This window comes from Spermophilus citellus (assembly GCF_964194105.1).
Source record: "Spermophilus citellus genome assembly, chromosome: 12".
Classification (NCBI taxonomy): Eukaryota; Metazoa; Chordata; class Mammalia; order Rodentia; family Sciuridae; genus Spermophilus; species Spermophilus citellus.
In genome coordinates this window covers 12,834,832-12,862,466 of record NC_138198.1, presented here as the reverse complement: position 1 = coordinate 12,862,466, position 27,635 = coordinate 12,834,832, and the positions used below count along the sequence as shown (strand labels likewise).

At 38.8% G+C, this 27,635-nt stretch overlaps 1 protein-coding gene across 2 annotated transcripts; it reads left to right on the top strand.

The window, feature by feature from the left end:
* The first annotated feature begins 182 nt into the window (after positions 1–182).
* On the top strand, positions 183–26,746 carry SEH1L (SEH1 like nucleoporin). 2 transcript variants are annotated; one of them, XM_081262879.1, is made up of 9 exons: positions 183–1,585; positions 5,314–5,364; positions 10,490–10,636; positions 13,476–13,687; positions 16,029–16,127; positions 20,387–20,527; positions 21,471–21,628; positions 22,943–23,093; positions 24,324–25,950. In XM_081262879.1, exons 1-9 carry the CDS (start codon positions 1,475–1,477, stop codon positions 24,334–24,336), a joined length of 1,083 nt encoding a protein of 360 aa, XP_081119005.1. In that variant the 5' UTR covers positions 183–1,474; the 3' UTR covers positions 24,337–25,950. The 2 variants fall into 2 exon arrangements, with proteins under 2 accessions (XP_081119005.1, XP_081119004.1); XM_081262878.1 differs by lacking the exon at positions 24,324–25,950 and adding an exon at positions 25,959–26,746 and having other exon boundaries at positions 376–1,585.
* Positions 26,747–27,635: the final 889 nt, after the last annotated feature.

Here is a 27,635-nt window from a genome sequence, read left to right as displayed (position 1 = left end):
TCTCCCTTGACCCAGGTTTCTGCTCTTTCCCATTCTCCCTAACTTGACCATTAGCCCCTTTTTCTGACCAAACCCCCCCCCCCCCCAAAAAAAAGTCATTAAACGCCCTGAAGAATGTTCCTCTGCTTTTTGATCTGACTACTACCCTTCACAGGTCTCTGCCAGTGTTCTTAACATCACCTCACCATTGAGGGACTTCAGGTTTCATTTGGGGGTCCTGCCATCCCCGCAGATGTCTTATGTTTCTATAAGGAGAACCTTCCACTTGTTCTATTTCCTCATCCCCTGTTCACTTGTTCCAGGGTTGAGGACTTCCAGGAAACTGAGGCGGTGCAAAGGCCCCTTCACACCCCTGTTCTTGCAATCAGATTTCAGACATGTTGCTCAGGCAATGAATGAGTTTATCAGAAAGGATGGGAAAGGGGAGAAGGGGACATGGTGAAGGGACAGAGTGGGTCCTCTCAGAGAGGAGAGGAATAGGTGCCTCTCCTGCACTCCAGTTTTATTGGGGATTCCCAGAGAAGTTTCCAGATAGTCTCACCCAGGTCCACTTCTTGACTTCTGACTGACATCAGGATAACATCACATTTCATGGCCTGCTGCCATGACAACTCTAGGTCACTTTGGCCCATGCTGACAGGTTCTAACTGGATTCTGAGTCATAAATTCTTACACATTTTATGGCTAGGAGGAATTATCCTTATCTCTGGGAGTTTTGGGATTTGGTCTATGAATAGGGTCTCTTACCAACATTATTTTGATTCTTTATTTCCCTGCAGATAACGGAAGAGTGATCAGTAAGCCAACATATCCTGTTCACTTAAGCCAAGGAGGGGTACAGGTAAATTGCTTCTTGAAAAAGAAAGTATAGAATTTATAGAATTATTTCCTTACCTCGTGTTCCCACCACTGGCATGTCTGCCCCATCACACCTGTGAGGTCTTTGCACACTCTTCCCACTATGTGGAGCCCTGCCCTCCTGGTGGATCTCCCCAGCTCCTCACCTCTCCCTTCAACTCCATCCCTCCTCTATCCTTCCTTCCTGTCCAAATCCAGCAGCTCCGAGTCTCTACGTGTTTGGGGGAGAAACTTCCATAGCTGACCTAAATAAGTTGAAGGCTGTAGATTATATTTTTCACCTTTTCATTTTCTAAATTCGCACTAATATCCAAGCTTTCGCACTGCTCTCACCGCAGGCTCTAGGCACCGTCCAGAGGCAGGGTCTGTCTCGCGTCCGTCACGGGGGCGTGGCCAGCGGGGGCGTGGCCAGCGCGACGGGGGCGTGGCGAGGGGCGGCCCGGCGTGGGGCGAGGTGAGCCAGCCGAGCTCGAGGCGACCGAGCGGGTGGGGGGCGGGGTGAACGGGCCGAAGGAGGCGCCTCGGCGGCTAGGTCCCCGAGCCTGCGGGCCACGCGCCGCCGTCGCCCTCTTCGGAGGCGGGAGGGGCTGGCGGAGGAGGCGCGTCGTCGGAAGCCATGTTTGTGGCGCGCAGCATCGCGGCGGACCACAAGGATCTCATCCACGATGTCTCTTTCGACTTCCACGGACGGCGGATGGCCACCTGCTCCAGCGACCAGAGCGTCAAGGTGCGCGCGGCGCCTCGTCCGGCGGGAGAGGGAGGGAGACCGGCGTGGAGAAAGGGGACTTGTCCCAACTCTAGGGCACGCCACCCAGCTCGAGGCCCGGCGCTCCCGGGGCGGCGGGCGGGTTGCGTGGGGGTCCGGACGCGGCGAAGGCCCTCCGCGCCCGGTATTGTGGGGTCCCTGCCGCGCCGTAGGCCTGCGCTGTCCTTGGGCTTCCGGCGCGCCTGCGCAGGCCGGTGTCTCGCCACGTGCGCGCTCACGCCGCAGGGCGCCGGGGCGCAGGCGTGGGCCGCGCTTCCGGCGTCAAGGGGCGGCCTGGGAGCGGGGAGGCCGGGCCTGGGCTGGCGCTCGCCTCAGCGAGGTCCGCCCGTGGAGAGTCTCCACCGCCGTGGCCCTCACCAGGGGACCTGGTCCTCAGCGAGTTTCGGATCAGTGCTCGCTTTGTTTCCCAAGAAAGAAACGTGAAAAGCCACTTGCAGTCCCAGCCACGGTCCCTCCTGGGGTCCAGAGTTGTAGTGTTTCTCCACGTTCCCTGAACAGCGTTCTCAGAGTCCGCAGGGCTCTGGGACTTGGGACTTTGGAGATCAAGGGTACTGTCCTGGAGATGAAATGTGGAGCGTGGGTTATTTGCATTCTGGACAGCTCCAGAGTGCCTGGAAATCTAAGGACAGCTTTTCCTCCTTTTTCGCCTTCAAGTTTGATACCAGTGATCTCTTGAAGGTCAAATTGTAACACCCAGTTACCCATGGAGGAGCCAGTGTTGCAGTCCTGGAACGGTCTAATATCACTGGGAGAAGTGTCTATGTGGTTAACAATATAGCCATTTCAAGGCGTGCAGTTTGGTGACATTAAGCAGCGTTCCCGTTGTGCAGCCGCTGTCGCTGCAGAAGCTCTCCACCATCCTGACAGGAGCTAGGCTCCCAGCAACTCCTGTCCTCCCCAGCCCGCACCCCCGGTAACCTCCCTTCTGCTTCATGAACTTGCCTATTCTGGGTGTCTCATAAAAATGGAATCATAGTCTTTATGTCTGATGTATTTCATAACATAGTATTGTCAAGGTTCATCTATATTGTAGCATATGTCAGAACTTCATTCCTTTTTAAAGATGAATAATAATTTGTTGTGTGTATTGATCACATTTCCCTTATTCATTTCATCCATCCACTTTTTGTCTATTGTGAATGTGGCTGCTGTGAATATTGATGTGCAACCATCTCCTAGTTCCTGTTTTGGGTATACATCCTCATGTATATAGCTGTCATAAATTGGATGATATGAATAATGTAGGCATATCGATTAAATATATCGGGGAGAGAGTTTATGCTCTGTATGACAGCCTCAGAATAAAACAGACAGCCTTGTTTTATTGATTTATAAAAAGGTTGTGTGGGAAGGGTGTTATTTTTACAGAAAGTCTTAACTGAAAATAACAACAAAGTACAGGGGTTTATATTTCATGAGTTTTTAGTTTTTTTTTTTCTTTTCATTATTTTCTGGCCTAACACCCATTTTTTTCCAGAGTACTTTTTTTCTACTAAAGAGCCATATAAATATACACACATAATTTATTTGTGAAAATTATATACTTCACTTTTAGAAATGTCACGTATAGCTACGTGCAGTGTGGCACATGCCTGTGATCCCAGCTGCTCAGGACTCTGAATCAGGAGGATCACAAGTTCAAAGTCAGCTTCAGTAACTTAGGCCCTAAGCAACTTAGTTAGACCCTGTCTCAAAATATAAAAAGGGTCCAGTGGTTAGCATTTATGGATTCAATTCTTGGCACAAAAAAAAAAAAAAGAAGTGTTACTTATAGTTTCATTGCTATCTCAACACTTGTTAATATTTATTGGTAGTCTCTGTTCTTTTGATATTTTAAAAAATTAATGTAAAAAAAATTTTGTTCCATTATTGCTGCACTGTTTCAACAATTACCATTCCTAATGGCCTAAGTAATATCTGTTAACTGAACAGACCATACAGTTTTTTCATCATCTGCTTAGTACTGGATCTTTTAGTTGATCCTTCAGTTTGTAGGTTGTCTGTCAGATGTCAATAAAAACTTCATTAACTTAGCATATTATATATTTTGAATTATTTCTTTAGTTTAATTCCAGAAGAGAAGTTAGCAAATATTTTAAAAGAAGTTAGCAAATATTTTAAAAGTTTTTAAAAATTACTGGAAAATTGCCTTTTTGCACCTCATTTTTTTCTCCCCCTGTAGTGCTGGAGCTCAGATCTAGTGCCTGGCACATGCTAGGTAAACCCTAAGCTACATTCCCAACCCACATTACATTTCTAGGGTGAGTATTGATTTGATAGAATCATTGCCCGTGTTGAGTATTACCATTAAATTTCTTTTTTTTTAATATATATTTTTTAGTTGTAGATGGACATTTTGTATTATTTATTTTTATTATTTATTTTTATGTGGTGCTGAGGATTGAACCCTGTGCTTCTTCACACATGCTAGGCAAGTGCTCTACCACTGAGTTTACAACCTCAGCCTCCTATTACATTTTTTTTTTCCACAGGTTAAATTGGCACTTTTTTTTTTTTCAAACTAATCTATAACTTTAGGGTATAATATAATTCAATATTTTACTTTAACTTTTGTTATATAAACAGTTGATCCATGTTATTTATGGAGTCTTTATTTGTGAATTTTCTTATTAACTAAAATTTATTTGTACCCACTTGTGCTTTTCCAGTCATTTACAGACTTGGAGAATGGTAAAATGTTTAAATTCCTAGACATACTGTTTCAGCTGAGGTAGAACAAGGTGACAGACACTTTGTTTGTGTTTTGACTCACACTGTGAACAAATTCTTAGTATGTTCCTTTAGTGCCATGATTTTTGTGTGTCTTGTTCTTTATTAGTGATCTTATAGCCTGAAATGGTGTAGTGTTGAAGTGCTGCTTACTGTTCCTAAGCGCAGGCAGGCTGTGACAAACCTTACCAAGAAAAGCCTCCCTCAGGCCCACATTGCAGTGTTTTTGCCGGCAAGAGCAATGTGATGAATCAACAATGTATTTTGATTAGTTGATGAAAATGTTAGACTAGAGGCAAGCAGAAGCCTGACCCTGCATTTCCCTTAGGAGCAGTGATGCAGAAGTCAAGGCAACTTTACAGAATAGAACTACTGTTCCTAATGAGAACAGAGGGCCCAGGGTGTAGCATAGTGGCAGAGTGCTGGCCTAGAGTGCATAAGGCTCTGGGTTCAATCTTTGGCACATCAACAAAAAGAAAAAAAAAAGAAAATTGACTGTAATGGTAATTGTTTCTGTTACCTGTTAGAGCTTGGGTTCCTGGATCCCTCAGTCTTGCTTGGCCCAGTGCCTGACACATTCAAAGTTCTTTTTTTTTTTTTTAAGTTTATTAACTTTAATATTTTTTTAAGAGAGAGAGAGAGAAAGAGAGAGAGAGAGAGAGAGAATTTCAACATTTATTTTTTAGTTATCGGCGGACACAACGTCTTTGCTTGTATGTGGTGCTGAGGATCGAACCCGGGCCGTACGCATGCCAGGCGAGCGCACTACCGCTTGAGCCACATCCCCAGCCCACATTCAAGGTTCTTAATCAATCAATAGTTGATTGAAGGAACATTTCCTTACTGGTTTTATTCTTTTGTGAAGTTTATTTTCCCCTCTTTGCCTAGACACTGATTCAGTCATATAGCTTATTTGTGGAAATTCTTTGCATAAAATATCTGCCTTTTGTTTTTCATAGGTGTGGGATAAAAGTGAAAGTGGAGATTGGCATTGTACTGCTAGCTGGAAGGTAAGTATTTAATTACTGTGAAAATATAGCAATTAAAAAAATGAAATAGCTGAGCGCGGTAGTGTATACCTATAATCCCAGCAGCTTGGGAGGCTGAAGCAGGAGGATTATGAAGCAGAAGGATCTCAAGTTCAAGGCCAGCCTCAGCAACTTAGTGAGGCCCCAAGTGAGTGAGACCCTGTCTCTAAATAAAATACAAAATAAGGCTGAGGATGTGGCTCAGGGTCAAGTGCCCCTGAGTTCAGTCTCTGGCAACCCCCACCCCAAAACAGAAAATTGCTGGGAATATGGCTCAGTGGTTAAGTGCCCCTGGGTCCAATCCCTAGTACCAAAAAAAAAAGAAAAAGAAAAAGAAAAAGAAAAAGAAATATTTACTGTTTGGTTATACCAATGAAAAATTGCATAACTATGCATAAATTTTACATTTCTTTTAAATTTCTTTTCCTGGAAATATATTTTATTCATTTTTTACTATTAAAGTAATATAAATATGTTTTGCATACATATTTATTTTTTGTAATTACATAGTCAGGAATGAGAGTAAGGATTTTTTGTTCATCACAGGAACATTGCTGGCTTTTGTTCCTGTGGCGAGCAAATGCATCCCCATAACCTCTAGAATTAAAAGTCAAATACAAACGAAGCATGTTTGATATCTCTCATTAATAGAACATTATCTAGTGACACAACTCTATAGAGAAAAGTCAGGTTATTCAACTCACAAAATAACTTAAATTTAGGGCTGCAATGTAGAAACCCGTGGAATGAAATTCTGTCTGAAAAAGATATTTTTGGTTAGCATTTACAGGTGGGCATTTTAAAAATGCAGGCTCTGAGTAGCTGCGGTAGAAACTAGAAATATGTTTTGGAGAAATTTTTTTTTAAGTTATAGATGGACACGATATCTTTATTTTATTTTTATGTGGTAGTGAGGATTGAACCCAATGCCTTACACGTGCTAGGCAAGGGCTCTACCACTGAGTTAAAACCCCAGCCCTCAGAGAATTTAGGAATAAGAAAAATCTATAATTCTGTTTCATTCTACATGAGTAGTATTAGCATTTCAGCATATTTCTTTACCTTTCTCCCTGACATATATTTTCTTAAAAATATTTTAGTTGTATATGGATATAACACCTTTATTTTATTTATTTATTTTTTTAAATATTTATTTTTTAGTTGTAGTTGGGCACAATATTTTTATTAACTTATGTGGTGCTGAGGATCGAACCCAGGTCCTCACATGTGCTAGGTGAGCGCTCTACCACTAAGCCACAACTCCACCCCAATATTTATTTGGTTTTATGTGGTACTGAAGATCCAACCCAGTGCCTCACATGTGTTAGGCCAGAAGTCTACCTCTGAGCCTACAACCCCAGCCCCTGACATATTTTTAATAGTTGTGATGTTTTATATGTAGTTTTCATTTATTTATTTATTTTGGTACTGAGAATTAAACCCAGGGATGCTTTACCACTGAGGTATGTCCCCAGCTCTTTTTATTTTTTATTTTGAGACGGGGTCTTGCTAAATAGTTGAGGTCTTGCTAAATAGCTAGGGTCTTGCTAAATTTCTGAGACTGGCCTTGAACTTGAGATCCTTCTGCTTCAGCCTCTGAGTCACTGAGATTATAGGTGTGAGCTATCGTACCTGGCTTAGTTTTATTTCTTGATTTTTTTTTTTTAAAATTTATTTTTCAATTAAAACATCTTTAGCTGGAGATGGTGGAATATCTCTGTAATCTCAGCTGCTTGGGAGGCCAAGCAGTAGGATTGCAAGTTTGAGGCCCGCCTGGGCAACATAGCAAGACCCTATCTCAAAAATTAAAAAAGGGCTGGAGGTTCAGCTCAGTGGTAGAGGACTTGCCTAGCATGCTTGAGGTCCCAAGTGCAATCTCCAGTACGGTAAAAAAAAATAATAACAATAAAAATGAAAACACCTTTGGGGCTGGGGATGTGGCTCAAGCGGTAGCATGCTTGCCTGGCATGCGTGTGGCCTGGGTTTGATCTTCAGCACCACATACAAACAAAGATGTTGTGTCTGCCGAAAACTAAAAAAAAAAAAAAAAAAAAAAAAAAAAAAAAAAAAATTCTCTCTCTCTCTCTCTCTCTCAAAAAAAAAAAAAAATGAAAACACTTTTACTTAAGTTTTTCATAACTTAAAGGGTCATCAATTTTAAATGTACATTCAGTGAGATTTAGTAAATTTAAATGAATGTGCAGCCATCATCACAGTCCAGCTTTAGGATACTTCATTAGCTTAGAAATTTCCCTTTGCCCATTTACAGTTAGTCCCTAGTCCCATTCCAGACTCCCAGCAACTGCTGATCTATAGTTTCATCTTTCCTAGAAATTTCGTGTACATGGAATCTTTAAATATTTAGTTTTTGGTGGGTAACTGCTTTCCCTTAGCATGTTGAGGTTCATCTGCATTATGTAGTGTCAGTAATTGGTTCCTTTTAAAGCTGAATAGTCGATGGTGTAAATATGCTACATTTTGTTTATCTAATGATCAGCTGATGAACATTTGAATTGTTTTTAGTTTTTGTCTGTCATGAATAATTTATGTTTATTCAACACAACACAACAAAACACCTAAGGTAATAATAAGAGAAAAATTGCATAACTGGTGTGACTATTGTGTACAGCCAGAGGAATGAGAAGTTATGCTCCATTTGTGTACAATGTGTCAAAATGCATTCTCCTGTCAGGTATAACTAGTTAGAACAAAAAAGAGAAAAGTAACTGGTTGGTTGGTCCATTGTTTTTGGGCCTGTGGGAGGCACGGAAATGTATTGGAGCACAGCCACCCATCTTGTGGCCAGGGAGCAAATTGAGAGAGAAGAGGTTGTCCTCCAGGGCACACCTTCAGTGACAGAAGGGCCACACACCAGGCCTAAAGTTCCACTGCTTCCTAGTAGCACCTCTGAGGGAACAGGCTTCCAGCACATGGGCTTTTGGGGATGTTTGAGATCCAGACTACCATAGTGTTGTTAAGAATGTGCCATGCAGGCCTTTGTGTGGACATATGTTTTCATTTCTCCTGAGTAGATGTTTAGGGTTTATTTTTCTTGAGCAGATGCTAGGCTGTATATGTTTAACTTTAGCTGCCAAATCTTCCAAAGTGACTGTGTCATTTTATATTCCCACAAATGATATATGAGGGTTATAGTTTCTACATTGTTTCCTACAGTTGATATTATTATTGTTGTTGTTATTATTATTATTATTATTATTATTACTTGTTTTGGGGGGAATGGGGTCTCATTAAATTGCCTTAGGCTGGCCTCAAATTGTCAGTCCTTCTGCCTCAGCCTCCCAGTATCTGAGATTACAGGCAGGTACTGCAGTACCCATTTTCTCTTTTATTATTAGCTTTTTTAGTGGGCATGAAGTGCTGTCTCATTGAAGACACACACACACACACACACACACACACACTTTAATGTGGTGCTGGGGATTGAACCCACGGGCTTGAGCATGCTAGGCAAGTGCTCTACCACCAAGGTACATCCTCAGACCTTTTCTTAATTTATTTTGAGACAGGGTCTTACTAAGTTGTCCAGACTGATCTTGAATTTGTCATTCTCCTGCCTTACCTCCTGAGTCTCTGGGATTTTAGTCTAACAATATATTTTAAAAATACTTCCCTATGTTTTTAAAGGCTGTATAAATAATAAATATTACCTGTTTTGCTTAACTGATGAATTTTTTTTATTGTGAATATTTTTGTACACACTTTATTCTTTAGTTAGATGTGTTTATTAGGAACCTAACATTTAATAAAATCCTCTGTGTTAATGCATTTTTTCCATAATAACTCTGAATGAGAATTGAAGGTGAAGCATAAAGGACTAGAGCAAGCTGGATGAGAAGGGTGCAGAGTGTACAATTGCTGTTACCACGTAGCTGTTCTTCTGCTACTGACTGTAGAAAGTGCATGAATAGACCCAGCCTACCTGACATCCTCGCTGTCTGTTATCTCCTTTCTGGGTGGTGTGGCTGACTGGTAACTGTATTGTCTTAAGAGGCTGATGTTAATGTGTTGTTTTTTCGGGAAAAGATCAAACCTCACAGTTTGAAGTATCAGTTTGAACCACTGTAGTTGATGAACATCTGTATTTTCTCAGGGTCCAAGGATTTTGATTTCTCATATTTAACCAGATATCAGTTAGAATCATTTAAACATTTTGTTGTTACAGTCTTTATATACTGTTAGGCTTTTGAATCAAGTTTATTATCATTGCTATTATTATTATTGTACTGGGGATTGAACCTGGCTTTTCTAAGTCACACCCGAAGTCCTTTCTTTCGCACATGCTAGGCAAGCACTTTACCACTAAGCTACACAGCCAGCCTCAAATAATTCTTTTTAAACCAGAATAGTGGTTTTCTTTATTGTTATAATCTGTATGCCATAATATTCACCCATTTAAAAAGTATACAATTCCGGGAGGCTGAGGGTATAGCTTAGTGGCAGAGCATTTGGCTAGCATGAAATAGGCTTTGGGTTCTCCTCATTACCACAAAGAAGAAGGAAAAAAGCCTGTGTCAAGTGTAAATTTAGAGATAGTCAGAATTCTGCACCTGTCACCACTTGATAATTCCAGTCCATCTTCATCATCTCAAGAAACCCTGTGTAGTAGCCACTTCCTATTCTGCCCTTTCCCAGCCCTTGGTAACTGCTGATCTACTTTCTGTTTCTGTGGATTGTGTAGCAGATAATTTTGGTTAATCCCATTTTATTTATTAGGCTGATGTGTCCTGTAGAAAGAATTGGCAAGTAAAAAATTGTGGACTGGTAGAATCTGTTTCTAAGCTTCATAAAGCCAACCTCTGAAGCAAGACTGCTGCTATGGACACAGGAAACAGTGAACTTTGTCCAGTTGGGTTTGTCTTTATTAGTAAAATATTAGGAAAACAACTTTAGGGGCCACTGTTCCAAGTAGAGAATATCTTCTAAAGGTTAAAAAATTATAGAGCTTAACTTTTTATTAAAATGTTAAATAAACTAGCTTTTTTCCTCTTACTAAAGTAAAAATATCTATTGTTTTCTCAAGTAAAGCCTTGTCAAACTTTATATGAAATATGAATTAACTATGTTGTTTTTTTTTTCTATACCCCAGACACATAGTGGATCAGTGTGGCGTGTGACATGGGCCCATCCTGAATTTGGACAGGTTTTGGCTTCCTGTTCTTTTGACCGAACAGCTGCTGTATGGGAAGAAATAGTAGGAGAATCCAATGACAAACTGCGAGGACAGAGTCACTGGGTAAGACTCCTGGTGGTGTTCCTGGGGTGGGGACATACAAGACCACCTTTTAAGAATATCTCGGGTACTTGATAAAACCCCACCCCTTCCTCTATATTTACCAGTTCCACTGTCTTTTCTTCTGTGTTTTTCTCCTACTTGTTTATTTAATTTTGTCTTAGGCCTGAAATGATACTTAGGAGCACTTTTGGCATTAATTATAATTATGATGATGAAGCCAGAGTACTTGATTTATGTTTGATTTTGCACTTCATATGGTAATTAGTATATAACTTTTCCCACACTCTAAAATCTTTGAAAAAAATTTTTTTTCTATTTTGTGGTTACGTGTGTGTGTGTGTGTGTGTGTGTGTGTTGTTGTGTGTTTGATGCTGGGGATTGAATCTAGGTCCTTACTTGTGATAAGCGTGTGCTTTACCACTAAGCCACACCCCGAGGTCCTCTCTCTTTTGTGGTTGTTTTCGCTCTACAAAATATACTCTCTTTTATGTGCATCAATTAAATTCTAACTCTGCCTTGATTGGACAATTGATTTTGGACAAGAACATAATCTGTGGGCTGCTTAATAAGTTCCTCAGTCTGTTAGAGAGTTGAACAACAACAACAAAAAAATAGAAAATAAGTGTTGGAGCTGTCTTAGAGAATATGAAGTGGTATCTAATTATGTTTTTTTTTTTCATTTTCCTAATGATTAGTGATGTTGATAATCTTTTCATGCACTTGTTGGCTAATTGTATATCTTACAGAGGGAAATATTTGTCAAATCCTTTGCCCATTTTTTAATTGAATAATATGTTTTGTTGTTACTGAGTTGTAGTTATTTATATATTTTAGGTATTAATCCCTTATAAGATATATGTAAATATTTTTCTTCATTTGTGGGTTGCTTTTTCACTCTCTCTTTTTTTTTTTTTTTTTTAACCAGGGATTAAGATCAGGGTCCTCAACCATTGATCCACATCCCCAGCCCTATTTTGTATTTTATTAGAGACAGGGTCTCACTGAGTTGCTTAGCATGTTGTTGTTGCTGAGGCTGGCTTTGAACTCACAATTCTCCTGTCTCAGCCTCTGGAGCTGCTGGGATTCCAGGCATGTACCACTGCGCCCTGCTAGCTTTTTCACTCTTGATAGTATTCTTTGATGCACAAAATTTAAAAATTTTGTTGAAATCGAATTTATTTTTCTTCTGTTTCCTGTGCTTTTTTGTTAGATGCAAGAAATCATTGTCATGAAGACTTTCCCCAATAATTTGTTTTAACAGTTTTATAGTTCTAGAACTATATTTAGGTCTTTGATCCATTTTGTGTTAATTATTTTTGAGGCAGGTTTTTACTATTGCTGAAGCTGTTCTCTAATTTTTGTGCTCAAGCAATCTACTGCCTCAGCCTCCTGCATAGTTGGAACTATACATGTACACCACCACACTCAGCTGAGTTAATTTTTGAATACGGTATAAGATAGGGTCCACATTCATTCTTTTGGATGTGAATATTCAGTTTCCCCAACACCATTTTTTAAACAGACTGGCCTTTCTTCTTTTTACATTGTCTTGGCAGTTTTCTTGTAAAATCAGTTGACCCTATAAGGACGATTTGTTTTTGAACTATATTTTGTTTTCTTGGTTTGTATGTCTCCTTATGCTCTTACCACTCTATTTTAATTACTGTCACTTTGTTGCTTGAACAATATTCTTTTTACAACTGTTCCTATAGGGACAGGGGTTGTTCTGATTGCTTTTGCACTAGGGCCTTCCTAAGGCAAATGACTGCCTACTGAGGAGGAGAGAAGGAATTTTAGGAGTTTTAGCATATGAAGGATTTTTCTTTTAATTTCAGAGTATTTATTTGTATTTAAAGTAACTATAATTAGTATACTTAGTTTTTTTTATTTGTCTCAATATGAATTATTTAGTAATATGTAGACAAGAATTTGCTAAGAGGTTATCTTTGATTTCTATGTGATACTGTTTTTTAGAAATTTTTAGTATTGGGAGTCTTTAAGAAGTATTTTGATAATCACAGACAATAAACTGTTTTCTAAATTTTATTGATGGTTTTGGGCAAATATTGTGTAATCTAGGTTCCAGAAAATAGCTTTTAAAATGTGATGTTGGAATTCTGTAATTATCATGATGTCATCTTCATTTTCTTAGTTTTTTAAATACTTTCACTTAAAAGTAGATGAGGTTGGTCCAGTGGGGTTACCTGCCCTTTATGCTTGAGAGACGTTGTAACCTTCTATTTACTATAGTTTAAGGATATTAATTCATTTAATTACTGTTTGCAGCATGCTTTGCATGAAAAAATGACCTATAGTAAATTCTAACAGTTTCTAGTTTTGTGAACAATGTGCTTAAGAGAGATTGCTTACATAATAAAGTTAGGCATTTTTTGTCTTTTTGTGGCACTGGGTCAGTTAACCCAGAGTGTGGTACGTGCTCTGGTGTTGAACTACGTCCCTCATTTAAGTTTTATTTAAAATTGATCTTGCTAAGTTGCTCGGGCTGCTCTTCCTCTGACTTGTGATCCTCCTGCCTCAGCCTCTAGAATAGCTGGGGTGACAGGCATACATTAGTGTCCTTGGCTAAAATTAGGCTTTCTAAGGCAGACTTTCTTTTGCCTTAAAGGTAGTAATTAATTTGTTAGTGATTTTTGTGTGTTGTATTTTGCAAAGTGCTTTGTAGGAAATTGAGGCCCAGGTAGCTTTTACTAACTTATTCAAGTTTATATTGCTAGTAAATTGCAAAGGACTTTGTATGTGATTCTAAAGCCTATGTTCTTTCCACTGTACCATGTTTTGTTTTTGTGTATAATTTAGGTTGATAATTACTGTTTTTCAGGTGAAGAGGACAACTCTAGTGGACAGCAGAACATCGGTTACTGATGTGAAGTTTGCTCCTAAACATATGGGTCTTATGTTAGCGACCTGTTCAGCAGATGGTATAGTAAGAATATACGAGGCACCAGACGTTATGAATCTCAGCCAGTGGTCGCTGCAGCATGAGATCTCATGTAAGCTAAGCTGTAGTTGTATTTCTTGGAACCCTTCAAGGTAAGCTTCTCCATCAAACCTCTGATAATATAATCCTAGTAAAACAGGATAGTAATTTTTAAAAAATATTTTTTAGTTGTAGATGGATACAATACCTTTTTACTTATTTATATTTCTTCATTTTTATGTGGTTCTGAGGAGTGAACCCAGCTCACATGTGCTAGGCACATGCTCTACCAGTGAGCCACAGCCTCAGCCCAGGCTAATAATTTTTAAGCTAATGATTTGATGATTTATTTTTTTCAAAAATGCTTTTTTTAACTATGTGATCTTGAATTAAAATTTTCCCTTTTCTTCCCTGCCATGTCTTTCATCCCTGTGTTTTTACCCCACAGAGGATGCTAGCCATTGTAAATATTCTGAACTTTCTGGGCATTTAAATATTTGGTGTATTGATAAACACACAGATGTGCAGATGCATCCAGATGCACTGATGTAGTAGGCACACAACACGATAAATACATCATGGGCATTTTCCCATCTACAAGTATATTAAGCTCTTTTATATTATTTCTTTTTAACTGCTATGTAGTGTGTAACCTTTTAAAAAATTGTAAGAATCACTTGGTAAAAAAATTTTTAGTAATGTAGAGGAGTACAAAAGTTCCTTTGGCCTCTAAAAATAAATTGTTGAAGTTATGTTTTTAGACTTTAATCTTGGTGGTCATATTACATTATAAATGATTTACTTCTACCCAGGCTCCTGCTCTGTAGTCTTGCGACAGTATTCATGCTCACTTGTGAAAGATGAATGTAGCACCTTCATAAAACCTTCTACCTCCCACGATAAGACTAGTAAATATTAGATGTTTTATTTGTGGTAACGTTGGTAGTTGTTTTAGTTATATTGGTAATTATTATCTCAAATTTGTGTCTTTCCTTACTGATACGTGAGTTTTTAGGTTATATATTGTTTTCACTTTTTAAAAATTTGTTCTTTTTTTTTTTTTTTGGTACCAGGGATTGAACTCAGGGACACTCAACTACTGAGCCATATCCCCATCCCTATTTTGTATTTTATTTAGAGACAGGGCCTCACTGAGTTGATTAGTGCCTGGCCATTGCTGAGGCTGGCTTTGAACTCCTGATCCTCCTGTCTCAGCTTACCCCCCTGAGCCGTTGAGATTACAGGCGTGTGCTACCATGCCCAGATTATTTGTTCTTTTTAGATATACATTATTGGTTTTTTTCTTAAAAAAGAAGTTAGTTTATTTTGCTTCTACCTCACATGATCGTTTATTTTCTAATATTTATTATATTATTTATAACTGACAAGATTTATGATATTCTAACATATTATGTAAACATTTAATATATGTATGATTATTTTTTTCTTGGACTACTAGTTGATTCTAAAAATTAAGTAGTAGCTAGATTTTCTTCGTTAGGTTATGTAAATATTCATTGTAGATGCAAATGTAATATATTCAGTATAGATACAGATGTAATAATCTGTTTCTTGAAAACTTTGTTGTTTATGCAAAATAATCTCATGTTAGGTTCTCAGGAATACTCTAAATTCCTACCATAACACTTTGTAGTATACTGTTAATTTTCTTACATTAGAAGACTTGATCTAATTACCTGAAGCTTTAGTAATGAAGAACTATGTTTTTTGTTTTTTTTTCCCCTAATGACCACATTTTGCTTTTGGCTTGAAGAGGTTAACCATCACAATAGTGAGGCTAGAGGTTAAGCAAGAGTATTACTGAGATATTGTTTAATTTGGTTGAGGGAGGCAAAAGAAATTGATACCTTACTATAATTTGGTATAAAAATGAAGAGTGTTTATAGTTCAGTTTAGTAGAGCCATTCTGATTACTCATCATCTGCTTTTTTTTAAAATGAAGTTGCCTACACACAAATTTTGAGGGGAGCCTGATATGGGAGCATGATTTCCAGGAGGTAGTCTTTCCTACTCTTCCTCCTTCTGCCTGAGTTTCTTCCTTTTGTACAAAGCATTTGGAACTTTGTGTTGTCAGGTTCTCCACAGTAGGTACCTCTTCATTGCATGTCTGCAGGAGGACAGACTGCTGAGGCATCTCAGCTATCTTTTTTTAATCTGTTGAATGTTTGAAACTTTCTCTTTTGGGGAAAAAAGCTCCTTTCTAAGCCATAGAAAATGTGTTTTTAGAAATAATTCAGTACAGCTTGACCCATCAGTCCCCTGTGTGACATCTTTAAACACACATATTGCAAGGTGTGGCTGTGAGGTGAGTGGCAGGGAGCTGGAAGTCAGTAGGGCCAGACTGAGGTGCAGATGCTCAGCTGGTCTTGAGTTTGTGATTCTTGAATCCACTGTCCTGATGATGATGTGAAGTGTTTTTACTCTTCATTTCAGCTCCCGTGCTCATTCCCCAATGATTGCTGTAGGCAGCGATGACAGTAGTCCAAATGCAATGGCCAAGGTTCAGATTTTTGAGTACAACGAAAACACCAGGTCAGTACTGCTTTGATGTTAATTACTGTTCAGAGTTGCCTTTAATATTTAAGAGTATGTTTCCTTTATTCATTAACTGAATTAGGTCAACTTCTGTCCAGGATTTGATGATCTGGGGTTCATGAGGGGAAGATAATTGTTCTCTCAGTATTTAGCATCTTGCAGGGAAAACAGAAATAATACTGAGAAAGAGGGCGAATTTTATGACCTAAGAGAATTAGAGTTTGAGCAGTTTATACCTGGGGAGCCCTAATCCAGTTTGGAGTCCAGGAAGGGTCATCTGCAGGCTGAGTATAGTCTGTCAGACAAGAAGGGCAGAATCCCGGACTGGGGATGTGGCTCAGTGGTAGCGTGCTCGCCTGGCATGCGTGCGGCCCGGGTTCGATCCTCAGCACCACATACCAACAAAGATGTTGTGTCTGCCGATAACTAAAAAATAAATATTAAAAAAAAAATTCTCTCTCTCTCTCTCTCTCTCTCTCTCCCTCCCTCTCTCTTAAAAAAAAAAACAAAACCGTAAAGAAGGGCAGAATCCCTCCATGTGGAGAAGAGTGCAGGTAGGAAGGCCCAGGAACCAACATATGAGCCAACATATCACAAAGGCACAAGGGAGAGGTGGTAAGGAGGAGGAGGAGGCAGGACACAGGTCTGTAGGACCTGCTGTCTAGGTTTCCAGAATCTTGTGGTCATGTGAATGGGAGTATCAGCATTGGAGTGTGGTGTACCTCTGCATAGGTGAGGGCAATATGAATGGATTCAGTAGTCCAGGGCGGGGATTTATAGTGGCTTTGTAGTACAGTAGTGGCCCTGGGACAGAAAGAAATGGCCTGTGTGAGATTAGTGGTATCAAGAGGATCAGGTGGCTGATTGAATGTAGTCAGGGAGAAGGGGAAAGGATCAGGATACTTTAATGTACATTATGAAATTTGAATACTATGAGTAGTGTTGGCATCTTTTCTATTAGCACTGTTTTGCAAATGAAGAAACAGAGACCAACAGTGTAAAACAACCAGTTTATAGGGAGTCAGACCAGAAACAAGGTCTTTTTTTGTTCATTACTTTGTTCACTCCCACTGAGACTCATTTGGTTTCTTTCTTTCTTTTTTTTTTTTTAATTAACATTTATTTTTTAGGAGTAGACACAACACAATGTCTTTATTTTTATATGGTGCTGAGGATCAAACTCGGGTCCTGCTTGTGCTAGGCAAGTGTTCTACTGCTGAGCCACAATCTCAGCCCCTCATTTGGTTTCTTTAGATAGGAAAAATATTAGATAACCATTAATGAAGTATAGCTTATTTCAGGTCCATTAAACAACAACAGAATCATCAAAAGTCAGATTTTTGCAAGAACATTTTACAAGTACCAGGGACTGTACTAAGCCAAAGAAAATACAGTACAGTCCTGTATGTGTGGGGCTCAGAGCCTTTAGCATACAGATGAACATAGTGTAGTGCTGAAGATGCTGTGATGGTTGAAGCATGTGCCAGGGAGAGCAGAAAAGAAGGTCTTGTGAGCCTGAGAGAGGTAAAGTGGGAGGAATTGATGTTGAAGCCTCAGTTTTGAAAGATGGAAGGTGATCTGCAGACAGAGAAGGAAGGGAAGTAGGAGCAAAGATCAGGAGCATGGCACAACACGGTGAGAGATTATACTGCAAGTTCAGGGTGGAAGAGGCATGCCAGCAGGCCAGGGCAAGCTTGGCCTCTTTCCTTTCAGTTCTGAAGGGTCCTGAAGAGTCACATGTGTTTACCTTTTAGGAAGATGATCTTGGGAGCTGTTTAGAAGAGAGACCAGGAGCCAGGGAAATTGAGGAATTAATGAAATAGCTCCATTGTGTTAAAGCATGAGAGTGTGTACCAAGGCAGTGGTGGAGAGGAGGGCCTAAGGAGACCCATCCAAGATGTGTAGTGATATTACTGAGTCCCTTTGAGCTCCAATGAGTTCTTCTGATGTGGCTGATAGTAGTGCCACCTGCTGAGATGGGCCTATGGGATGCGACATGAGGGGAGAGGCCATTCACTTTGGAAGTACTTAGTTTGAGGTGTCTTTGGGACATCCAGGTGGGAGTATCTAAAGAACAAATGGGCATGAAAGCTAAGATAGTTACCTGTTGCTACACAGCAATTTCACACTCTTAGTAGTGTTTATGAGCTCATGGTTGCTTTGGCCCAGTTCAGGGAGGCTACACTTGGGAGCTCACTTGCTGTTGACAGTGTCACTGTTTCTCCCTCATGGACCATTTCTGGGGTAGCTCACAGCATGGCAGATGCTTCTTCAAGGCGGCAAGGGGAGTCTTCTCACAAGACGGGCACTGTTAGCTTGTGTATGTGATCACACAAGTGTAATCCTGTTAATTTTCCACATTCCTTCCCTTGGTTAAACACAAGTCATGGGCTGGTTTTGCCTGCACTTGTCGGGAGGAGGCTCCAAAAGCCAGACCACCTGAAAGTGGGGTCCTGGGCTCCTTAGAATCTGCCACAAAGCTGGTGTCACTCCTACCTTAGGACTTACTAAAGGTCACAGTATAGCCATGATTGAACAGGCAGGGATTTGGACATGGGCACTCTTGACTTAATGTGTGTGCTCTTTAGTGCTATCCTTCCCTCTTATCTGGTCTTTGGGAGAAGGGACTGGATTGGAGGTGAGATGCACGTGTGTGTGTGTGTGTGTGTGTGTGTGTGTGTGTGTGTGTGTAAATTTGAATATGAAAACATGTATACACACATATGTTCATTCACATATATGTGTATATGGGAATTGATTGGTATATAGGTAGTGAAGCTATGAGCATAGAAACTTTGCTGTCCAGGTAGGTCATCTGTGGATATTGTTAAAATGCATGTTCTTGATTGCTTGGGCTTGTGGTGGTGCTGAGTGTACATCTCTCAGAAGCTTCCAGGCAGCTGCAGACCACACAGTAGAGGCAAGCATATGGTGGAAGACTGCTTAGGTGATTGTTGAGAGCCACAGCCGAAGGGGCCCCAGCAAACTTCCAGCTGCCAGCTGATGATTGGCTCACACAGTAGAGGCAAGCATATGGTGGAGACTGCTTAGGGGATTGTGACTATAAAAAGAGGAGCTCAAAGAGAGGAACTAGAGTTTTTTTAGCTTGGTAGGTATTCTGAAAGGTGTCAGGGTGAGAAGGTTTAAGTATAGAAGGCAGGGAAGCACCGCTGTTTCGGAGGGTATGTAGAAAACTGACCTGCCAGCTCCTCACTGTTCTCCTTTATCTGTAGATAAATAGATTTGTAAGAGTGAACTAGACTTGGGCAGTTTCCTTTAGTCACCTTGTGAAAAATTCCCATTGCTCCCAGCTTTATTATTATTTTTTTTAAATTTACACTTACGCATGTAGCTAATTCCTGGCCTGTTTCTTAAAAACTATATCAATGGTTCCTAAATCAAGACTTAATTTTAGTTAATTTTTTTTTTTTTGAGGGGGAGAGAGGGGGAGAGAGAGAGGGAGGGAGGGAGAGAGAGAGAGAGAGAGAGAGAGAGGGAGAGGGAAAGGGAGAGAGGGAGATAGAGGGGGGGGGAGAGAATTTTTTTAATATTTATTTTTCAGTTATCAGCGGACACAACATCTTTGTTTGTATGTGGTGCTGAGGATCGAACCCGGGCCGCACGCATGCCAGGCGAGCGCACTACCGCTTGAGCCACATCCCCAGCCCCTTTAGTTAAATTTTTATTAAACTGTTTTAAGTTAAATTATCAAAGGAGTAAACCTGGGAGGTTACATTGGTTTCCTGGGGCTGCCATAACAAATTACCCCAAACTGAGTAACAGCCCAGCAGAATTGTTTGCTTATAGTTTTGGAGGCCAGACATCTGAAATCAAGCCATTGGCAGGGCTGTACGTTGCCTGAAATCTGTTCTCCTTGGCATTTCTTGCGGCTCCAGGAGTTCTTGGCTTGTGGTGGTGTAACTCCAGTTTCTGCCTCTGTTCACTAGAGCCTTCTTTGCATCTCTGTTTCTTCTCTTGTCTTAGGAAAGGACAGTGAATACTGGATTCAGGGTCCACCTTAAATTCAGGATGAACTCATCCTGAGATCTTTAGACACAGACCCTTTTTCTGAATAAGGCCAGTTCACAGGTTTGGGGGGTTAGGATTTGGTCCCTTTTTGGGGACCACTATTCAGCCCACTGCAGAGGTGAACATGCCTTGATTATGAGCAGAATGAAAAAAATTGAGGTACTTTGATGTGGAGTTTTGCAAATTTTATTTTCAGAAATTTTAATGTAAATTGTTTTTTTCATTAGGAAATATGCAAAAGCCGAAACTCTCATGACAGTCACTGATCCTGTACATGATATTGCGTTTGCTCCAAACTTGGGAAGATCTTTTCATATTCTAGCAATAGCAACCAAAGATGTCAGAATTTTTACATTAAAGCCTGTGAGGTGAGTTTTAGAAACAATTATGCATTTGAAAATACTCTTACCCCCTAATTGTCTTTGGAAGAGAGAATTGGTAACTATGATCTGAAGAATGGTTCTTTAATGAACATTGTATATGTAACTATGTCACTCGTTGGGATGGGGAATTGAGTAAAGAGAGGAGACTTACATTCTCTTAACTGTTTTATTTAGGCTAATACTAACAATGAATTGGTACAATGAATTGGTACTCTAAATATAATTGGTACTCTACAAAATGTTCCAAAGATGAGAAGTGGCCATTTACTTAGGAAAAACTAAATTAGCATTGAGATTGAGACATTTTGCAAATAATCTCTCTAGTTTTAATTTTGAAATGTGAGTTTTAGTTCTTTTTCTTTTCATTCTTCCCTTCTTGCTTTTCTTCCTTTTTCAGCTAATTATTATCAAGCATTTGATTCCTCAGCCTTATTTGGGGTAATAATATCCTTATTTGTTTCTGAGTAATATTTATGGGCTGGGATCACTCTGGGTCCTGTGGGGGAATCAAATGAAAATGGCACTAGCAGCCTGGTACAGTGAGTGTGGTATATAATTCCAGAAATTGGGAGACTGAGGCAAGATGATTGAAAGTTTGCTGCTAGCCTTAGTAACTTAGTGAGGCCCCAAGCATCTTAGTGAGTCCCTTTCTCAAAACAGGAAATAACAAGGGCTTCGGGCTGTGGCTCAGTAATAAAGTGTCATGGATTCAATCCAAGTACCAAAAAAAAGATGGCCACACTTGACCAGCTCAAGGGCTTGGGGTAGGGGAGTATACAGATAGGCAAATTACTATAAAATTATGTGGTAAATAAAGTACATGAGATCATTTGTCTTTCTTATTTAGGACAGTACATATAATTTATCATTAAATTTAAAAATTTCCTTCAGAATTCCTCAGAAAAAAATTTTTTCCCCTAATTAACAGGAAAGAACTTACTTCCTCTGGTGGGCCAACAAAATTTGAAATCCATATAGTGGCTCAGTTTGATAATCATAATTCTCAGGTCTGGCGAGTGAGTTGGAATATAACTGGAACAGTGCTGGCCTCTTCAGGAGATGATGGCTGTGTAAGACTGTGGAAAGGTAGGAAGAGTTCCATGGAGGGGTAATTATTGCTTTATATTTTGCTTTTAGAATTTTCATTGAGGAATGTAAATTCTGAAATATTTTGAAAAGAATTACCTTTTATAGCAACTTTAAAATCAGTATCTTATTACTTAGTTCACAGTACTTAATGACTGATGGAATTGTTTCTTTATATAACATGGCAACTTTTAAAAATAATGGTAACAGTATGTAGTATCATCAATAAACAGATACCATTTACTACATATGTAACTTGTGTGGCTCTTCTACAAACTTGGGATAGGACTGAAGTCATATCTTACTGCATAATTACATTAGACAACCAGTCCTTAAATCTAGTGTCCTCTCCACCTCCTTTCTTGGGACTTCTTGGGACTCTGATTTTTTTTTTTTCGTTGTCAATGGACTTTTATTTATTTATATGTAGTGCTGAGAATCCAACCCAGTGCCTAACACTCATGCTAGGCAAGCACTCTACCACTGAGCTACAACCCCAGTCCTAGGGCTCTGATTCTTAGTTTCTTACATGTAGCATTCTGAGAGGGAGCTAGGTCTGGGTGGTTGACAAGACTTGTCTCTGTAGCTTGGTTCTGCACTTTTCCACGATTGTTTATCCAGCAGGAGGAAAGTCTGTGGTTTGTACACCACGATGGTGGGCAGCATGCTGTACTTGGCATAGCCATATTGTGTCACTACACTGAGTGGCTATTATTTCTCGAAGTGCAGTCTGGCTAAACCTTGGGCCTCCCGTGGCAGAAATAGCCCAGATTTTCCTTTCCTCAGTGTCATTTGATTTTAAAAGAACTGTGCTGTCATTTTTCCTCTGGGCCTCAGTCAGGACTCTGCAGCCTCACTTGAATTTTCTGGGCTCTTTGACTATAGGGCCATGTTGGATAAGCCAGTCCAACCTACAAAGGTTTTGCTGCTCACATCCATCTGTGAAGAAAGCAGGTCCCCACATAACCAAGAAGATATCTTCATTACCTTATGCAGATTCGTTATAGCAGAGATGGAGATTTTATTGTAATATTAACTTCATAACATGATAATGTGGTAAAAAAAAAAAACAAAACAAAATAGAAAATGGGCTGGGGTGTAACTCAGTGGTAGAGCACTTGCTTGGCATGCTTGAGGCCCTGGGTTCCATTCCCAGAACCTAAAACAAAAGGTCTTTAATACTTTCCTGGAAAGAAATGTAGCCCACAGTTTCTGTCTCATTTCTTTAATTACCGTTTGAGGACATGAATCTGGATTTATGCTACTGTGCACAGGTATCACTCATGTTGATGTCTTTGACCGTTTTTCTTTTAGCTAATTATATGGACAACTGGAAGTGCACTGGCATCTTGAAAGGTAATGGGAGCCCAGTCAATGGGAGTTCTCAGCAAGGAAACTCAAACCCTTCCCTAGGTTCAAATATTCCAAGTCTTCAAAACTCATTAAATGGATCTTCTGCTAGCAGGTAGGCTATTCTGTGGGAAAAACAGAAGTTGTCTTCTTTTTTAAATCATTCTGGTCATCATACTAAAGGCATGCTGTTTTATGAATTTTAGGATGAATGAGAAAATGTACAAATTATTAGTGTTAGAATTTAAAAATTGACGTTGTTAGCTCTGAATTTGGCTTACTTGGTCATAATTTTTATAGGTAGGTTGGGAGGCCATTGAACTAAACTATATTCTGAATTGAATGGTCTGTTAGGAGAAATGTTTGCAGCTTTCATATTCTACCTTGCCTCTGCAGCAGTGAGAGGAAGAATAAATAGTTTAATAGTGAGGGTTTTAGTTCTGGATAAGCACTGTTTTTTTAGTGCTTAGAGCATATAGTTTCTGCTTTCGCATTAGGTCAAACAAATTTTGAATAAAATGCATTAAGGCTTTGTAAAAGAGAGTGAGTTAAATGATTTGGCTTTTGTGTTTAAAACTTTAAAGTAGATTATAAGAGGAAATGATAACACCCCAGGTCTTGAGTTTTTAGAATATTTAGCATATTATTAGATTCTTGCTTCTTGTAATAAAGAACCTTTAGAACAAAAGAAAACTTGATGTAACCCTAAGAATCATTTTGTTTTCATATTCAAATTTCAAATATGTGACTTTATAAGAAAGTTATTTTAAATATACCCTTTTGGATAATTTGAAATGGAGTTTAGGAAATGTCAAAACTACGTCTTCACAAACTGATTTGTGCTGTCATTGTGCTGTATCTTGGTTCTGCACATTACCCTTATTGTCATCCTAGATCCTAAATAAAAGAAGAAAAGTGTATTTAAAGTTTCTTCAAGTATTATTATGTTGTTATATTTTTATAAAAAAGTCATGAGTATGAGGCCCTGGTTTGATCCCCAGCACTGCAGAAGAAAAAGGAAACAAAACAAAACAACAACAAAACAAACAAATAAAAAACAGGAAAAAGAAAGTCTTGCTACTTCATTCTGAGATTTTTAGTTTTACATCTATTAAAACAATTTTAGGTTGCCACATAAGATGGCAGATTATAAAGATGAGTTCATGAAGCAAAGAATACTAGAGTGTATATTTTAAATCTGGCTTTAGGAGGCTGCCTGTACTGCCCGTTTTCTTTCGTACATAGATTTGACGTGTTTGATCTGTGTTCTTATTGTGCCAATACCCATCTGTGTTAGATCTGTGATGCATTTTCCCTTCTCCATTTGCATTATGTCCTTTAACAGAAAGCACAGCTGAGTACAAGCTAACTGGAGTAACTCTGCTGTTTTGCTGCTTGTTGCATGCACACAGGAATGGGACGCCAGCTCCTTTCCCCCTTCCCCAGCGCCGTTTGACCTCTCCCAGGACACACCAGCAGCCTGCTTACTACTAAACGCAGCCCCAAAGGCCTTTAGAAATGCAGTTGATATCATTTTTTTTTGTATAGTCAGTTTATTGACACTATTTGAAACTCTTGAGATTTAAATGGAGAGGCTTTTTGTTGAGACATTGTCACCAAAACAATTTTTTGAAATGTTGCTGAAACTCAGTTGGATTTGAAAATTAAAAGGATTGTTAAATCCTTATAACTGGTTGGGAGGAGGGAAGATACCATTTTATTCCATTTGGAGAATATAGATATATTTCTTTTGTTTTCTAAATAAGCTAAACATGATGAATTTTTATAATTTTAATTCGAAGATTGAATAAATATTTTTCATAAAGATTGTTTTGAGTGCTAATTTGTTTACCTTTTGTAGAATTGTTTTATAAATGATATTATTTCATACAACTGTCATTCCTTTGTAATATTTAAAAAGTAGTAGTAAATGAGGAAATTAGCAAAGTAGTATTAGTAAGATGAAAGTAATTTGACTGTACAGTTTGTAGCCAAGTGGAGTGTTTGGTATTGTTTCATTCATAATTTGGTGGGAAATGGAAACAGCTTTATATGTTTCCAATTCATATTCACTAAAGACTTAAATGTTTCTGATATGTGCATGTATATTTTTGTGATGTGATTTCATGGCTTAAAGTTTCCTTCAAGACACAATTTGGAAATATAATCAGTTACAGTTTTGCTAAAAGTGTGCATGCAAATTAACTTACAAATCCCATGTCTCAGGACTTCCTTTAGTTTGCTGTTTCAGTTTGTTCATGTCCTCTAAGGCTCTGATCTTGATGACATAGCTATAAATCTTTACATTTGCTAAAATGCATAAGTATTACGGGTAAGTTATACAGTGGCGCAATAATGATAATAGGGCATAATAATTCTTTGAGTCCTTTTACATATCAAAATTCTGTAGCTATTTTAAGGTTTTTGCAGAAAAATAAGTATATTTAATGATTGTATTTCTTCAAAAGTATGTTGCAATAGCCAGAAATACAATGTGAAAGTGTATTCAAATTGGTTTTCAGTATCATGTATGCACTAAAAAAACGTGTGCCTGCTGCTGCTACAGATGGAGCACTGCTCTCAGCGAGAAAGCACATTAGATTGCCAGTTTACAGAATGGCATCAGACATATTTCTGAGAGGTTAGACAACGTTTTAAATTTAGAAAATTAATGTCTTTGTAACATTCATACTGATAATTTCTTTGATATTTTAACAGATTGTATTTCTTTCCTTCAAGTTTCTATAATTGCTTAAGCAGTCTTGATTTGAGTAAGGGTCTTGGTTTGTGCTATTATGTTCTGTTAGTTTGGCATGAATATACTAAAGCTTTTTTTTCCAGCATGTGTTTTCTCCTCTTTGGTTCTCTTTGTATTTACTACTTTTCTCTTTTTCTTCTGTTTTGTTTTTTCTTTTCTTTTTTTTTTTCCTGTTTTGTTTTGTTTTGTTTTGGTGTTTTGTTCCTGTCTCCGTTGTTTCAGGTATTTCTTTCCCCCTCTGGATTCCCCACGGGCTGGATCGAGATGGTCCAGTTATGCCCAGCTCCTTCCTCCTCCTCCTCCTCCTCCTCCTCTGCTAGAGCCCTCTTGCGATGCTGACACTGCCAACCTCCAGTATCCTCACCCTCGCAGACGATCTCTCTCTCGGCCTCTTAATCCCTTACCTGAGAATGAAGGGGTTTAAAACACTGACTTAATATTTAAAGGCCTTATTCAAATGCTTGTAAATGCTTTCATTCCTGGCTGCTTTTTGTTTTTCTTCTTTTTCTTTCAGAAGACTTTTCTTATTTAGGGTCTGTCTTGCATGTATCACAACCAGAACACAGTGTTTGGAACCTAAACCTGTTTGTGAGTCTGCATCAAAGGAACATTGGCTTCACTGATTGATAACCTTTGATGAAATGTGTACAGATAACATCAACTGTGAAAATTACACAGTAGCTGACTTCCAAGTGCCTGTTTTGTAAATTTTATTTTGAATTGTTATCATAGTCTTAAATTTCTTCTGCTTTGTCATACTGGTTAATGTGAAAACATCATTATGGAATTCATTCTGCCTTTGAGACATATTAAGAAATGTTTTTAATTTTTACAGGCTAAATGTTGTGACTAATGTGTAAAATAAATCATTCCTGTGTATAAAGCAGCAAAACAATATGGATATTTTGTCTTTTTTTTTTTTAAGGAAATTGTCTTTCACTACTTGGAATTTCTATTTAAAGCCTTTGTAATTATTATCCAAGTAGTTATTTAATAAAATCTATTTTAAAAGACATGAATCTGTTGCCTTATAAAAATAGAATGTAATTTACTTAAGATTGTTCATACGACTTACTCTCTTTCTACCACGTCACAGAAACCAAAAAATCCAAACAAAAGGAAAATAAAGGGATTAGGATGCCAACATGAAAATTAAATCTAGAACTGAGAGATGTTGATTATCACTAACTTGGTTATTCAACATTGGAACAGATTATTTTCTAAAATATTTTAAAGTTAGAGATTAGAATACACTTGATAATATGGTGAAGTGATTAAAACTATGAGGCTAGTAATATTCTTATAGGTTCACATTTCTTAGGATCTGGCAAGAATTTAACCTTCAGGGCTAAAAGGAGATGTATCTTGAATAGTATTTCAAATATGGCTAAGTTGCTGACCCTGGCCTTTAACTTGCAGTCCTCTTGCCTCAACTCTCTAAGTTACTGAGATTACAGGCATGTGCCACCGCATCCAGCCTCATAGTTTTTTTTTATATTTTTATTTTTTAGTTGTAGTTGGACACAATACCTTTATTTTATTTATTTTTATGTGGTGCTGAGGATTGAACCCAGTGTCTCATATGTGCTAGGTGAGCACTCTGCTTCTGAGCCCCAGCCCCAGCCCCAGCCCCAGCCTCAGCCTCATAGGTTTTTAACGTTCATAGGATAGAGAGCAGATAGAATATATACTACATTTAGTTTAAGGAATATATGAATTTTGTTTTTAATTAAGATGTTTTGTCTGTAAAGTTAGCATTCCAGTGTAAAAAGAAATCCTTTTCAAATAACTCTTGATGGTTTTCCTTTTGTTAAATGACTTTTAGATTATGTTGGATCAAAGCAAAGACTCCAGTTTAAGGATGGATCTAGCTCAGAATTAATAATTCATGTCTTTGAG